Consider the following 15686-nt stretch of genomic DNA (forward strand, 5'->3'; position numbering starts at 1 on the left):
CATCGTACAATAGAAAGTTTATTTGCAGACAAACGCAAAAAAAGAAACATCAGCTTCACGATACAAAGAGTCTCGGTGTTAAATATTAAATATCCCCTAAAGATTTGAACAGAGAAAACATGAGGCTTTAACCTGCAGCAGGATGCAGCTCAACTCAAGTGTTTCTGCACCCACAAGATTTAGAACGACTTTTAAACGTGATGAAGGAAAACAAAACCTCAGGCTTTTAGACTTTCTTGGCTCGAACATGTAGAAAGAAAGAAAAGGTCTCAAAGTGTTTCAGTTGGTTTGAATAAAGCTCATTCTAACTGCTCAACAGCGTCCAGGAACATGAATAATGATAACGCCTCCCTGGTCCCGGGTCCCTCCGACTGCAGGTGAAGTTCTGAACATTTTAACCCTTCGATGCGTCTTGGCGGTGAAGCGTTACGTTTTATTTCTCAAATCGGCCTCAAGCAAGAACACATAAAGATGATAAATAACGTTAAGTGGGACATTTACAGAAACGCTTTCATTTCTTCGACGTACACACTGCAAATAAAAAGCACCGAGGTCACCGAGTTCTGTGGAAAAGTGTCACAGCTTGAAGCTTGTTGCTGCTTCGCTCCGCCGCTCCAGTTAAACTCTCAGGTCTGAACCAGATTCAGTGTGCAGACGATCGAGGCTCGTTTCCATCGCTCACTACATTCATCCAGCCCGAGACAGTGTCACCAACAAACATCACATTTCAACAACGGCGCTTCAGGTTCACTATTCAGTAACGTCGTGACGGAGCAGCTCAAACAACCTCGGTCTCACAGAAAAGCTTCTACATTCTAATTAATAAGGTCGTTTTAAAGACTGTAGGATTGAGACTTCCTGCTCTTCTGTTGATCTTCATCCAGGTGGAGCAAAGAGCCGCTCAGGGGACAAGGTGGACCGTCTCACTGTGGACTGAAGTTCACCCCTCGGATCCAATTACGGGAAGAAGTTCACTTTTCAGTGTCTTCAGGTTCTTTGAGCTGCAGCGTCAATCGGAGTTCTGGAGGACCAGAGTCCTCGGTCCCTCCAAACATCCCTGCTGCTCACAAACACGCATCAAATATACAAATTTACACACACCTGAAGATAAAGTAGAGCTCCACCTCCACCCGGAGGAACCAGGTTCAAAACTCCTCCGCCTCCCAGTCCACGGCGAGGAAAGGTTAAAGTAAAGACGTAGAAACCAGAGCGAGCAGGAAACAATGGAGCTTATGATGGCGACACCAGACCTTCACGTGTCCGAGACAAACGCTGGCTTTTCCCACAATACAGTTACATTTTTTTGGGTAATCGGATTACTCAGAACGCATTCATTGCTGCCCCAGTTGTATTGCTTCCTCTTCACATCAACATCTTTGCTTCTACTCCATTTTCGATCGCTCCATCTGGGCTTTCAGGATTTCCTGCAAACAAATCAAGGATGAACAGCGTTGCTATGGAAACAGCTCAAACAATTCAAGTTGTCAGCAGCTATGAACACTAAATACTCGGGACGTCCCGATCACGCTTTTTTACCCCCGATACGGATCCGATTTTTCAGAATTGAGTATCGGCTGATACCGATACTTTCCCGATCCGATACTCACATTGCTATTGTAAAGATACTCAATAGTGTATTATTGGAGTAACTAAGATGTCTGAAGCTAAAAGCACTATTGGCAGAAGCTTTGTTTACCTAGAAATTATTGTAAAACTCATTTACTGAATCAAACTTCTTCTCAGAATGACTTAAACATAAAAGCTCTGAGGCTCCAGTGTAACTTCTTTGTTTATTAAATTTCAGTTTAACTTAAAGCAGTATGAGAGGTTTGACCTGAATGTCACAAAACTTTTACATTTCAATCTGAATTATAAACACTTAATTCCACTTCAAAGTGGTAAAACCTGTTTGACAAAAGTATTCTGAATACAGTTCTCTCTAAAACTTATTCAGAATATCCCAGTCTCCCTTCAAACTAGCGGAACCTTCTGGGTTCTTTTCTTCACCATATCGCTCCCCTGTGGGTACTGATCCTTATTTTAAAATCCTTTATTTTAAAGCCGCACCGAGTTTGCTGCGTCGCTGCGGCTTTTTCTTTAGTTGTTGTAAACTGAGGGTACATCCACACGACGAAAAAAAACAATCTTTGTCCTCCCTGGCCTTCTCCCAAAAGACCTCCGTCCACACCTCACTATGAACACGGCTCAACTCGAGGCTTCAGGGCATGTAGTACACATGCCAGACCTTTAGGGGCGCTGTGACTCACCAAACACAACAAAAACGCAGAACAAGACAGACCACATAGAAATTTACAAGTAGACTTCTGCACATAAACCACTATGTATAATTCTAGTTTTATAGGTCTATGGACCCGCTCCGCCTGCTTCTAGCTTCTGCAGCTCCACCCGAGCTTCTAGTCCCTGATTGTTCTGGTTGTTAGGTGACGTTGCGGACTGCGTTTTTTTTTTTTTTTTAGATCGGGGGGGTGATCGGCTGGATTTGCCGATTCCCGATCACTCACAAATCACCAATATCGGCCCCGATCCGATATCTACCGATCTGATCGGGACATCCCTACTAAATACTAACACTCAATACTGACAATAAATACTGACTGAAGGTCGGTTAAAACGTCTTCTCATTAACAAAATATCATGACACCATAAAATACTGAGGGCGAAAATTCAAAGTAGAAAGATTCAAAAATGGCCCAGGAAAACAGTTTAAACACACGAGACGTAAAGAACCAGGAAACATTCAGGTAGAAACCAAAACCAGGAGAGCTGCAAGATTTTCTCCTGCCACTTCTGAAGGTTTCAGTTCAGAAACATGAGAATCATGAACGAGTTCTTACCTCTTCCTCATCCAGCATGACTGGGAGCGCTCTGTGGGGAGGAAACACACTTCAGAGGAGGCAGTGAACGCATCGCGACAGAGGAGACAGGGAACGCATCACGACAGAGGAGACAGGGAACGCATCACGACAGAGGAGGAGACAGTGAACGCATCACAACAGAGGAGACAGGGAACGCATCACGACAGAGGAGGAGACAGTGAACGCATCACAACAGAGAAGACAGGGAACGCATCACAACAGAGGAGGAGACAGTGAACGCATCTCGACAGAGGAGACGGTGAACGCATCGCGACAGAGGAGGAGACGGTGAACGCATCGCGACAGAGGAGGAGACAGTGAACGCATCGTGACGGAGGAGACAGTGAACGCATCGTGACAGCGGAGGAGACAGTGAACTCATCACGACAGAGGAGGAGACAGTGAACGCATCGCGACAGAGGAGGAGACAGTGAACGCATCGCGACAGAGGAGGAGACAGTGAACTCATCACGACAGAGCAGGAGACAGTGAACGCATCACGACAGAGGAGACAGGGAACGCATCACGACAGAGGAGGAGACAGTGAACGCATCACGACAGAGGAGACATAGAACACATCGCGACAGAGGAGGAGACGGAGAACGCATCGTTACAGAGGAGGAGACGGAGAACGCATCGTTACAGAGGAGGAGACGGGGAACGCATCGCGACAGAGGAGACAGGGAACGCATCGCGACAGAGGAGGAGACAGTGAACGCATCACGACAGAGGAGGAGACAGTGAACGCATCGTGACAGAGGAGGAGACGGGGAACGCATCGCGACAGAGGAGGAGACAGTGAACGCATCGTGACAGAGGAGGAGACGGGGAACGCATCGCGACAGAGGAGACAGTGAACGCATCACGACAGAGGAGGAGACAGTGAACGCATCGCGACAGAGGAGGAGACAGTGAATGCATCATGACAGAGGAGGAGACAGTGAACGCATCGCGACAGAGGAGGAGACAGTGAACGCATCATGACAGAGGAGACAGTGAACGCATCATGACAGAGGAGACAGTGAACGCATCATGACAGAGGAGGGGGCCTGAAGCTCTATGAAGCTTTATAACGCTCTCCTGAAGTTCTGTGGCGCTTTATGAAGCTCTCCAGAAGCTCTATGAAGCTCCGTAAAGAACCACACTGAAACACACTGAGACTGTCTGGAAAACACTCACACATCAGCAACCGTCGTGGGAATGTTGTCCTCCACCCACTTCAGGTCTTCATCCTGAAAACAGAAGAACCAGGTGGAGAAGAGTGATGACAGGAGGATGAATGATGGATGGATGAGAGCAGAGCAACAGTCCACTTACCTCTTTACTCAGCAGCTTCTGAGAGCCGTTAGATTCCGGCTTGGAGCCCCGCATCTTCATCCCCTCTGTGAGAGAGAGAGAGACAGACAGACAGACAGACAGACAGACAGACAGACAGACAGACAGACAGACAGACAGACAGACAGACAGACAGACAGACAGACAGACAGACAGACAGACAGACAGACAGACAGACAGACAGACAGACAGACAGACAGTTAAAGGTAAAAACATTGTTTCACGTTCATGATAACATGAGCGAGTGTATCTACATATAAAATGTTCGATGGTTTTATATCAACAACACGTGGTCAGAACAAAGTGAACGAGTGTGTGACTGTAGGACGAGTGTTACTCGGTGAAGCTGCGTTACTGCATTACTGTTACTGCAACACAGTATTACTGGGTTACAGTGTAACTGCATTACTGTAGTACTCAGTTACAATGTTACTGGGTCACAGCATTACTGCACTGCAGCAATACAGCTTTACTGTGTTACAGCATTACAGAGTTACAGTGGTACTGCGTTACTGCATTACTGTATTACTGCATTACTGCGTAGCAGTGTTACTGCGTTTCCTCCCAGTGGAGAATATCTAACAAACCACCAGCAGAAACATCAGATCTTCTAAACTTCGCCGTCCATTCTCAGTAAAATGGCGCCAAGCGGCGGCGTCACATGACCACCAGCGTGTCTCACCGAAAGCTTCATTCAGCATGGGCTCCTTGGCCTCCTCTTCGTCATCGTCTTCATCGATGAGAGGAGAATGAGAGAACCTGAAGGGAAACAGCAACAAGCATCAATCAGGCCTCGGCCCTCGTCAGTGATTGGACGTCGTGGCCGTTGACGCCGACCTCTGGCTGTTGGCGGACGGCCGCAGCAGAACCATGATGACCAGCAAGATGGTGGAGAACAGGAGGCGCCAGAACGCATCGTCCACCCAGAGGTCACGCCAGCCCTGCAGGGGAGAGGGCGTGAGACCTTTACAACGACAGAGAGGGAGAGGGAGAGAGAGAGAGAAAGAGAGAGGGAGAGAGAGAGACAGAAAGAGAGAGAGAGAGACAGACAGAGAGCAAGAGAGAGTGAGAGGGTGAGGGTGAGAGAGAGAGAGGGTGAGAGAGAGTGAGAGAGCAAGAGAGAGGAAGAGGGTGAGAGAGAGATGGAGAGGGTGAGAGAGAGTGAGAGACAGAGAGATAGAGAGGGTGAGGGTGAGAGAGAGAGGGTGAGAGAGTGATGGAGAGGGTGAGAGAGTGAGAGACAGAGAGAGAGAGACAGACAGAGAGATAGAGAGGGTGAGATAGAGTGAGAGACAGAGAGATAGAGAGGGTGAGGGTGAGAGAGAGAGGGTGAGAGAGAGATGGAGAGGGTGAGAGAGTGAGAGACAGAGAGAGAGAGACAGACAGAGAGATAGAGAGGGTGAGATAGAGTGAGAGACAGAGAGGGTGAGAGAGGGAGAGAGAGACACTCACCTTCTGACAGTCCACCAGCTTGAAGACTCTGGTGGTCCAGATGATGAAGACGATGGAGGCTGTGGAAACACTGTGAGTTACACTGCAGGAACTCCCCCTGTGGTCCAATAGAACTAGGAACTAACTCCCCCTGTGGTCCAATAGAACTAGGAACAAACTCCCTCTGTGGTCCAATAGAACTAGGAACTAACTCCCCCTGTGGTCCAATAGAACTAGGAACTAACTCCCTCTGTGGTCCAATAGAACTAGGAACTAACTCCCTCTGTGGTCCAATAGAACCAGGAACTAACTCCCTCTGTGGTCCAATAGAACCAGGAACTAACTCCCTCTGTGGTCCAATAGAACCAGGAACTAACTCCCTCTGTGGTCCAATAGAACTAGGAACTAACTCCCTCTGTGGTCCAATAGAACCAGGAACTAACTCCCCCTGTGGTCCAATAGAACTAGGAACTAACTCCCTCTGTGGTCCAATAGAACTAGGAACTAACTCCCTCTGTGGTCCAATAGAACTAGGGACTAACTGCCTCTGTGGTCCAATAGAACCAGGAACTAACTCCCCCTGTGGTCCAATAGAACTAGGAACTAACTCCCTCTGTGGTCCAATAGAACTAGGAACTAACTCCCTCTGTGGTCCAATAGAACCAGGAACTAACTCCCCCTGTGGTCCAATAGAACTAGGAACTAACTCCCTCTGTGGTCCAATAGAACTAGGAACTAACTCCCTCTGTGGTCCAATAGAACTAGGGACTAACTGCCTCTGTGGATGACAGCAAATATTTCAGAAAACTTTCATGTAGAACAAGACTGAGTATGTGTGTGTGTGTGTGTGCATGTGTTGCAGTATTCCCTGTGGAGGTGAATTGAAGTATTCATAAAGTATCAGCGTGACCCCAGATGGATTAAGTACCAGAGGTTTGTGATGGAGTATTAATGCAGTATGAGAGGTTTGTGACACAGTATGAATGCAGTACCAGAGGTTTGTGAGGCAGTATGAATGCAGTACCAAAGGTTTGTGCCACAGTATGAATGCAGTACCAGAGGTTTGTGAGGCAGTATGAATGCAGTACCAAAGGTTTGTGAAGCAGTATGAATAGAGTACTGGAGGTTTGGATACAGTATGACTGCAGAATCAGAGGTTGACAATGCAGTATGAATGCAGTATCAGAGTTTGATGATGCCATATGAATGCAGTATCAGAGGTTGATGAGTACTTAGAGGTACTACTCACCGAGTACAGAGAAGATGAGGGTGTTGGTGAAGTGTTGGTACAGAGACAACTTGACTCTGTTCCTGCGGAGCTTCAAGAGTCGAGTCGTTTGAGACAAGCTGATGAAGATGTTCTCCAAGTTCAGGAAACTGTCTGGAAGTATTGATCTAACTATTGATCAATCAATCTTACTATTGATCTATTAATTTAACTTTTGATGTATTAATCTAACTATTGATCTAATTATCGATCTATTATTCAGACTATTGATCTAACTAGTAATCTAACTATTGATCTATTCATCTAACTTTTGACATATTAATCTATTAATCTAACTACTGATCTATAAATCTAACTATCAATCTAACTATTGATCTATTAATCTAACATCAATCTAACTATTGATCTATAAATCTAGTCATCAATCTAACTATTGATCTATTAATCTAACATCAATCTAACTATTGATCTATTAATCTAACTATCAATCCAGCTATTGAGCTATTAAACTAGCCATCAATCTAACTATTGATCTAACTATTGATCTATTAATGTTAATCTTATTATACTATTGATCTGCTTCCAAACACAGTCGACCAGAGTTGAACTAGTCAGTTTAAAGTATAAGTAGTATTCAAAGTATAACTAGTCTTAAATTATAACTGGTATTTAAATTATAACATATTTAAAGTATAACTAGTATTTAAAATACTACTAGTATTAAAGTATAACTAGTATTTAAAGTACTACTAGTATTAAAGGTACTACTAGTATTTAAAGTACTACTAAAGGATATCCACCACATGACACAGGAGTCGATGAGAGACAGACTGAGATTTGCTACAAGAGCAACCGTCCCATAAAAACCCTGCAGAGACAAGAGGACAGGGGTTATTGATTATTATTGATCAGGAGTCTGGAGGACAGTTTGATTATTGATCAGGACTCTGGAGGAGAGTTTGATTATTGATCAGGACTCTGGAGGACAGTTTGATTATTGATCAGAAATCTGGAGGACAGTTGAGCGGTTTAGTGTGGAGGGTTAACAGTCTCCAGCAGCCGTTCCTTGGTGATGATGCCACCTCCATGCTGCTGGGGCACTGTGGTGGCTGAGAAGATGAGCGGATGAGATGTGGCCGGTTTCCGACTGAGTCTTGCTGCAGAAGCTTCCTCCATCGTCATATCAGATTCATGTGAATTCAGGAGATGTTCTCCATGTTTGACCTTTGTCCTTCAGTGCCTCTCTCCTGGATCAGCTGATCAATACCTGCTCCTCTCTGGACGGTGACTGAATGAAAGCCTCAGGGGCAGGACACTCACCCCGGTGACCCTCAGCACACCTTCCACGGAGGAGAAGAGCAGGTAGAGGAGCCCGACGGCCGCCAGCCGGTGAACCGTGGTGCCCAGCCGAGGTCTGCAGAGGGAAGAGCACCAGCTGATCAAACGTTCCATCACACTCCCAGCTGATACTCCCAGAACTGAACATCTGATCAATCTACTGTAAAACCGTCCAAACTGGATCAGCACAACCTTTAATCATGTATCGTCAATACAAACAAAAACACATCTTCTAAATCATGTGTTTTAACAAGTAATTCCAGTAAAACAGGCAGATTCAAAGAAATGAGTTTCTGGATTTCTGATTTTATGAAATATTTTCAGAGTTTATAATAAATAAAACATAAATGGTTTGAAGTACTTCAGTTTATGCTGTATACATATAAATAATTAAATTACTGGGGTCTGTAGATAATAATATAATGAATGTTTCTATTGTAATTCAATGTTTGTAGAAGCTGAAACAAAATATAGAAATTAACGTTTGGCAGGAAACAGGAAGTGAAACGTTTGAGACGTTTATTTAAAGTTTTTTTTCTTCAAGGATATTTAAGATTTCTAATATTTTGATTGTTTATCTTTTTTATTTGAATGTAATGGTGGAAGCTTAAAGCGGTCATAATATGCTAAATTCACTTTCTAAAGGTTTTCCAACAGTAATAATTGTCTCCATAGCTGGAATGATGTCCTCTCTGTCCCTGGCTTGTTTCAGTTTTGATAAAGTGTGTCGCTCCAACCAGCCAATCAGTATGTCTGTGTATAGGGACTCACTTGACGATGCCGTAGCCCAGACTGACGATGAGGACGAGGATTCGAGCCAAAGATCTTTTGAGTGCAGAGAGCAGCTCAGCAAATATCACAGCACCTAAAACTGTCGACACACACACACACACACACACACACACACACAATGGAACCACAAAGCCTGACCGTAGTCGCTGCGGTAACGGATACTGACCGTAATCGCCGCAGTAACGAATACTCTGACTGTAGTTGGCACGGTAACAGATACTGACCGTAGTCAGAGTGTTAACCGATGCTGACCGTAGTCGCCATGGTAACGGATACTGACCCCAGTCACCACGATAACGGATACTCTGACCGTCGTCGGCACGAAAACAGATACTGACCGTAGTCGCTGCATTAACGGATACTCTGACTGTAGTTGGCACGGTAACAGATACTGACCGTAGTCAGAGTGTTAACCGATGCTGACCGTAGTCGCCATGGTAACGGATACTGACCCCAGTCACCACGATAACGGATACTCTGACCGTCGTCGGCACGAAAACAGATACTGACCGTAGACGCTGCGGTAACGGATACCCTGACCGTTGTTGCCGCGGTAACGGATACCCTGACCGTAGTCACCGTGGTAACGGATACTCTGACTGTAGTCGGCATGATATCAGATACTCACCGGAGTCGCCACGATAACGGATACTGACCGTAGTCAGAGCAGTGACAGATACTCTGACCGTAGTCAGAGCAGTAACGGATACTGACCGTAGTCAGAGCAGTGACAGATACTCTGACCGTAGTCAGAGCAGTAACGGATACTGACCGTAGTCGCCACAATAACGGATACTGACCATAGTCGGAGCGGTAACAGATACTCTGACCGTAGTCGGAGCGGTAAAGAATACTGACCGTAGTCAGAGCGGTAACGGATACTGACCGTAGTCAGAGCGGTAACGGATACTCTGACCGTAGTCAGAGCGGTAATGGATACTCTGACCATAGTCGGAGTGGTAACGGATACTGACCGTAGTCGCTGCGGTAACTGATACTCACCGTAGTCGGAGCGGTAACAGATACTGACCGTAATCGGCAGAATAACGGATACTCACCCGAGTCGACACGATAACGGATACTGACCTTAGTCAGAGCGGTAACGAATACTGACCGTAGTCAGAGTGGTAATGGATACTCTGACCGTAGTCACTGCGGTAATGGCTACTGGCCGTAGTCACTGCGATAACGGATACTCTGACCGTAGTCGCCGTGGTAATGGATACTGACCGCAGTCAGAGCGGTAACAGATACTCTGACCGTAGTCTGATCAGTAACAGATACTCTGACCGTAGTCAGAGCGGTAACGAATACTGACCGTAGTCAGAGCGGTCATGGATACTCTGACCGTAGTCGGAGCGGTAATGGATACTCTGACCGCAGTCGGCATGGTAATGGATACTGACCGTCATTGCTGCGGTAATGGATACTGACCGTAGTCAGAGCTGTCACGGATACTCTGACCATCGTCGCCGTGGTAATGGATACTGACCGTAGTCGCCGCGGTAACGAATACTCTGGTACTCGGAGTAGAACACAGCTTTCTCCAACATGCCCAGGATGATGACGGCTCCGATCCAGAACTGGATCCTCAGCAGATCCCTCCAGTAACAGGCACACCAGCAGAGCCAGAGAACTCCAAACAGAACGTACACGATGCACATGACCATGAAGAACTGAGGACAGGAAGAGGAGAACCTTCAGGAACAGGTCCACCCTGGACTGTCTGTCAGAGGTCGGAGGTGGACCCTGGACGGTCTGAGGTGGACCCTGGATGGTTTGTCAGTCGGAGGTGGACCCTGAACGGTCTGAGGTGGACCCTGGATGGTCGGTCAGTCAGTCGGAGGTGGACCATGGACGGTCTGTCAGTCGGAGGTGGACCCTGGACAGTCTGTCAAGTCGGAGGTGGACCATGGATGGTCTGAGGTGGATCCTGGGAGGATCTGCAGGAACAGTGACCGAGGTCAGACAGGAAGCTCACCATCATGAGGGGCCAGTCTGCAGGAGACGAGTAGTCCTGAGGTCCTTTCATCTCCACCTTCACTGGAAAACAAGCAGGAACAGGGACATCAAACACCCGTTGACCCTGGAACTTCCTGTTTCTCTAGAGACTCTTCCTCACTGGTGAAAGCGAAGTTGAACTGTTCGGTCTCGTCCTCATCGGTTCCTCGAAATAGCGGCTGCACCTTGACGATGAACAGGTACGGACTGTCGTCCCAGGCCCTGGCAACGGCGCCGATGTCCTGGAACACAAGACCCGAGGGTCACAACCAAACATCTAAACCCCTGACCCTTAACCCCGACCCTAAACCTTGAGCATCAACCCTGACCCTCAATACTGACCCTTAACCCTGACTTTCAATAGTGACCCTTAACCCTGACACTCAACCCTGAACCTACATACTGACCCTCAACCCTGACCCTCAACCCTGACTTTCAATAGTGACCCTTAACACTGACCCTCGACCCTGACCCCTGGTCATGGCGCCGATGTCCTGGAACACAAGACCTGAGGGTTCAAGGTTACTTTATAGTACCCGCATGTAGATTTGTTTGACAGATTGTTGTCAAAACAAATAAAGACACACGATGAAGCAGACAAGCAGATAATTGGTCGAGTGGACCTAAAGAGACAAGAGCTCAATATTCCACGATTCACCAATAAATAATGAGGATAAGATCAAGAATAGATAAAGGGAAAACACAATAAAACCTTACAGAGATAAAAAGCAGTCACTAACATAAACCAGGATAAGAACATTCAATGAAGATTCACCATAATAAATAGAGCCAAAACTGGATGAATAGAATAAATATGATTATGTGCAACATCACTGGGTCATATTCAGTCCAGTGATGTTGACAGGACCAACGCTGAGCTAAGCCTCCGTCCAGTGGGGAAGAGCTGACCCTCTGTCCAGGGGGAGGAGCTTAAATTTGCGTGGTAGAGGATTGGAGTCACTACTAATGATTGCTGAAGCTCCTCTGCACCTGTTTAGTGAACAGGGAGGCTGGAAAAGACTGAGGCTCACCAAGGAGACGACGGGACCATTTTACTATTTGGTTCAGTGAGTTTCTCTCTTTTCAAGAGTTCTGACCGAACCAGGCCACCAAGCAAAAACATAAAACAGACAAGACGGATAAAAAAAACGCAAGTTTCCTGAGGCAGTGGAGGCGCTGACGGCCTTTTTTACACATCAACTTGCAATTTTCCTCAAAGTTGAGTTTATCATCAATAATGGTCCCCAGGTATTTATATGATTGCCCTTGCTCTATTTTCTGGCCTTTAATTAAAGCGACTCTGTGCCTGTCTTGTTGCTTTCTAAAATCAATGACCATATCTTTTGTTTTTGATATGTTCAGTTGAAGGTGGGACTCTTCACACCACTGTACAAACTCACTAATGACTGGGCCGTGACTGGTTCACCCTCTGAGGAGGCTGACAATAACAGAGTCATCTGCATACTTGATGATAGTTCTGTTGTCCTGTCTGCTCCGACACGTTTGTGTAAAGGATAAATAAAAGGGATGACAGCACCCCCATGTGGAGAACCCATGGAGGAGAACACTGGGTCAGACAGAACCCATTTATTCTCAATCTTTGTGACCTTTCAGTTAGAAAGTCTAAAATCCAGCACCAAGTTTTTGCAGATTTCAAACTGCTCTAAAAGGCTTTTGGTTCAAATGTGGGGCTGGATTGGACTTCCGGTTTGGGTGAACACGGGATAGGGAGCGTCATCTCAGTCTCCTGCAGCCACAACTTTGAAAATGCACTTTTTCCTCAAAACCCCAATCTGCTGCGAGTGCAGTAACTAACATTTGAACCTCAACCAGCACAGAGACATGTCAAATACGACAAATTCGACAAGAAAGGCAGAAACCGACGCCTCTACGACTAATAGTGACACAGCGCTAACTAGCATAGCCACCATGCTGGAGGCCCACAGAGCCAGCCTCGCAGCCTTAGAAATGAGACTTGACAAAACACAATCAACGATGACAGAACATGGTCAACATGTGGACTCTTTGGAATCCCATGTCGAGCTGCAAGACCAGCGAAACCAGACACTGGAAGAAAGGTGTGTAACACTTCAGGCCAGCAACGCCAAGCTAACAGCTAAGGCTATCGACCTGGAGGGACGCAGCCGCAGAAATAACATCAGGATAATCGGCCTACCTGAATCAATCGAAGGCCCCAGACCCACAAGTTTCTTCGCTGAAGTTCTGGCAGAGGTACTTGGTGACCAGATCCTACAATCTCCTCCTGAACTGGACCAGGCCCACAGTACGCTCGCCGCCAAACCACCACCAGGCTCCTGACCGAGACCGGTAATAGTCGGTCTCCATCGCTACCAGACCAAGGAGCTGATCATCCGAGAGGCCCGTGGGAGCCGAGATAAGCTCCAGTACCGGGGATCACCAATCCAGATTTTCGAGGACTGCACACCGGAAGTGTGAACAGGCTGCATACCGGACAGTGATGGCTAATCTCTACAACCACAACCTTCGGCCCGCACTTCTTTTCCCGGCCCGATTGCAAATTACCCTGGAGAACGGAGCGAGGAGGAGGTTCTCATCTCCGAAGGAGGCCTCGATCTTCATGGCCAAACATCAACAAACCCCGAGGCCTAATTAGCTTCCGTGCTAATTCACCCACGGCCAATATGAGCCCAGGTAACCGAGCCTCTTTATAAGAGGGGGCGACATTAACATTCCACATCGGTAAGCCGTTTATTTCAAACGAGAACCTTTTACGCCTTGGCACCAGTCATTTACTTTACATCACTCGGACAATATACCTGGTTACTCTGTTTGCCTTAAAAGAGGCTAAAAGTTGTGTTGGACAATATGGAGCACAGACCTGAAGACTCACTGCTCAACTGTTCTGATGTAGTTTGATAATTAAGCAATGGACACGTTCTCACAAGTTCATAAGCTACAGTAATACATAGTTCAAAACTTTTATAATGGAGAAGGAATTATTACTACAATTAACCATTTTATTTTTAATTCCAAGTGTCTAATGTATTTCAGTTGTTGCAGGGTTCTGGTCAGGTCAGGAGGTTCTGGTCGGGTCAGCAAGTCCCCGTTGGGGTAAGAAGGTTCAGGTCGGGTCGGGTCAGGAAGGTTCTGGACGGGTCGGCAGGTTCTGGTCAGGTCAGAAGGTTCTGGTCGGGTCAGCAGGTTCTGATCGGGTCAGGACGGTCCTGGCCGGGTTGGCAGGTTCTGGTCAGGTCAGAAGGTTCTGGTTGGGTCAGCAGGTTCTGATCGGCTCATGAAGGTCCTGGCTGGGTTGGCAGGTTCTGGTCGGAGTCAGAAGGTTCTGGTCGGGTCGGCGGGTTCTGGTCGGCAGGTTGAACCAGTCAGTCTTGAGGATTGAAAGTGAAGAACGTCTCACCGGTTTGTCGGACCAGGGGAGGCTCTGATTGGACGAGTCACTCTGAGAAGAGAAGGAGAAGCTGATGAAGTGATCGGTGCTGCTTATTGATCAGGACTCTGGTACTGCGACAGACACTCACCTTGGGGCTGGACAGCGGCTGATACGGGTTGAACTCCGTGTAGTATGCCTGGACACAGTAAAGATGTGAAATATGCTCAGAGAACCTTCCCTTATCAGGTCATCAATCACTGATGAATAATGAGCCACAGGGTTTCACCTTCGGGGAGAAGAGGGAGGAGCAGTTGTCGAAGAACATGTAGCCCTGACTGTAGAAGCCGCTCCAGCCGTCCTTCAGCATGTGATCCATCCCAAACATGTTCATGGCTTTGTTGTCCTTCAACAGAACCAGAAGGTCAGAGCAGGAAGTCCAGGTCTGATCAGCTGATCAATACCATGAGAACAACCCCCCAGAGCAGGACCCTGAACCCCCTCCGACCCAGATCCTGCCCTCTAGAGCAAGCCCCTCCCCTCCGACTCAGTCAGAGGCCTGATCCACTATTGGTGGAAGGCAGGGGCAGCAGACTGACCGGAGGGTTCTAGGGTCAGGATTACACAGACTGACTGGAGTGTTCAAGGGTCAGGGTTCTAAAGACTGACCGGAGAGTTGAAGGGTCAGGGGTCAGGGTTAGGGTTCTACAGACTGACTGGAGTGTTCAAGGGTCAGGGGTCAGGGTTCTACAGACTGACTGGAGTGTTCAAGGGTCAGGGTCAGGGTTCTACACACTGACCAGAGGGTTGAAGGGTCAGGGTTCTACTCACTGACCGGAGTGTTCAAGGGGCAGGGGTCTACAGACTGACTGGAGGGTTGAGGGGTCAGGGTCATGGGTCAGGGTTATACAGACTGACCGGAGTGTTGAAGGGTCAGGGTCAGGGTTAGGGTACAGCAGACTGACCGGAGTGTTGAAGACCTCGTTGTAGCAGACGGAGGATCGAAGGTACCAGCTGATGTTGAAGGACACGGTCTTATCACAGGAACTGGAGTCGCCCTGGACTGAGGACAAGATGAGACCTTCTCACTCCCTGCGTCACTTCTCATCACTGCTTCACTTCTCATCACTGCTTCACTTCTCATCTCATTCCCTGCTTCAATCCCCTCATTGACCAGACTAAACTATCAAAGTGGCTCCAAAACATTTCTCTACCATTAATAAAGTCAAACATTCAACCAGACGTTCAGTGAAAAGTAAAACCTGGACGTTCTGGAGGCTGCAAAGGAGCAACCGGATCAGGCATTCATAGGTCTTGG

At 47.2% G+C, this 15686-nt stretch overlaps 1 protein-coding gene across 2 annotated transcripts in view; it reads right to left on the reverse strand.

Annotated features, from left to right (window-relative positions):
- Positions 1-15686, reverse strand: part of LOC308119380 (transmembrane protein 87A-like) — a 17609-nt gene continuing 1923 nt past the window's right edge. The window contains exons 4-21 of one of the 2 annotated variants that reach the window (XM_080479352.1): positions 15334-15431; positions 14658-14774; positions 14520-14567; positions 14399-14440; positions 11123-11243; positions 10982-11043; positions 10493-10676; positions 8980-9079; positions 8191-8284; positions 7667-7738; positions 6892-7000; positions 5664-5722; positions 5049-5152; positions 4894-4970; positions 4194-4258; positions 4056-4108; positions 2856-2886; positions 1-1424 (exon numbers count right to left, since the gene is read on the reverse strand). In XM_080479352.1, coding sequence (XP_080335478.1) covers positions 1383-1424; positions 2856-2886; positions 4056-4108; positions 4194-4258; positions 4894-4970; positions 5049-5152; positions 5664-5722; positions 6892-7000; positions 7667-7738; positions 8191-8284; positions 8980-9079; positions 10493-10676; positions 10982-11043; positions 11123-11243; positions 14399-14440; positions 14520-14567; positions 14658-14774; positions 15334-15431 — 1478 coding nt within the window. In that variant the 3' untranslated portion in view covers positions 1-1382. Of the gene's footprint in view, positions 1425-2855; positions 2887-4055; positions 4109-4193; positions 4259-4893; positions 4971-5048; positions 5153-5663; positions 5723-6891; positions 7001-7664; positions 7739-8190; positions 8285-8979; positions 9080-10492; positions 10677-10981; positions 11044-11122; positions 11244-14398; positions 14441-14519; positions 14568-14657; positions 14775-15333; positions 15432-15686 lie in introns of both variants that reach the window. The other variant, XM_080479351.1, reaches the window with a different exon arrangement.

This window comes from Lipophrys pholis, assembly GCF_963383615.2.
Source record: "Lipophrys pholis genome assembly, chromosome: 14".
In the NCBI taxonomy this organism is placed as follows: domain Eukaryota; kingdom Metazoa; phylum Chordata; class Actinopteri; order Blenniiformes; family Blenniidae; genus Lipophrys; species Lipophrys pholis.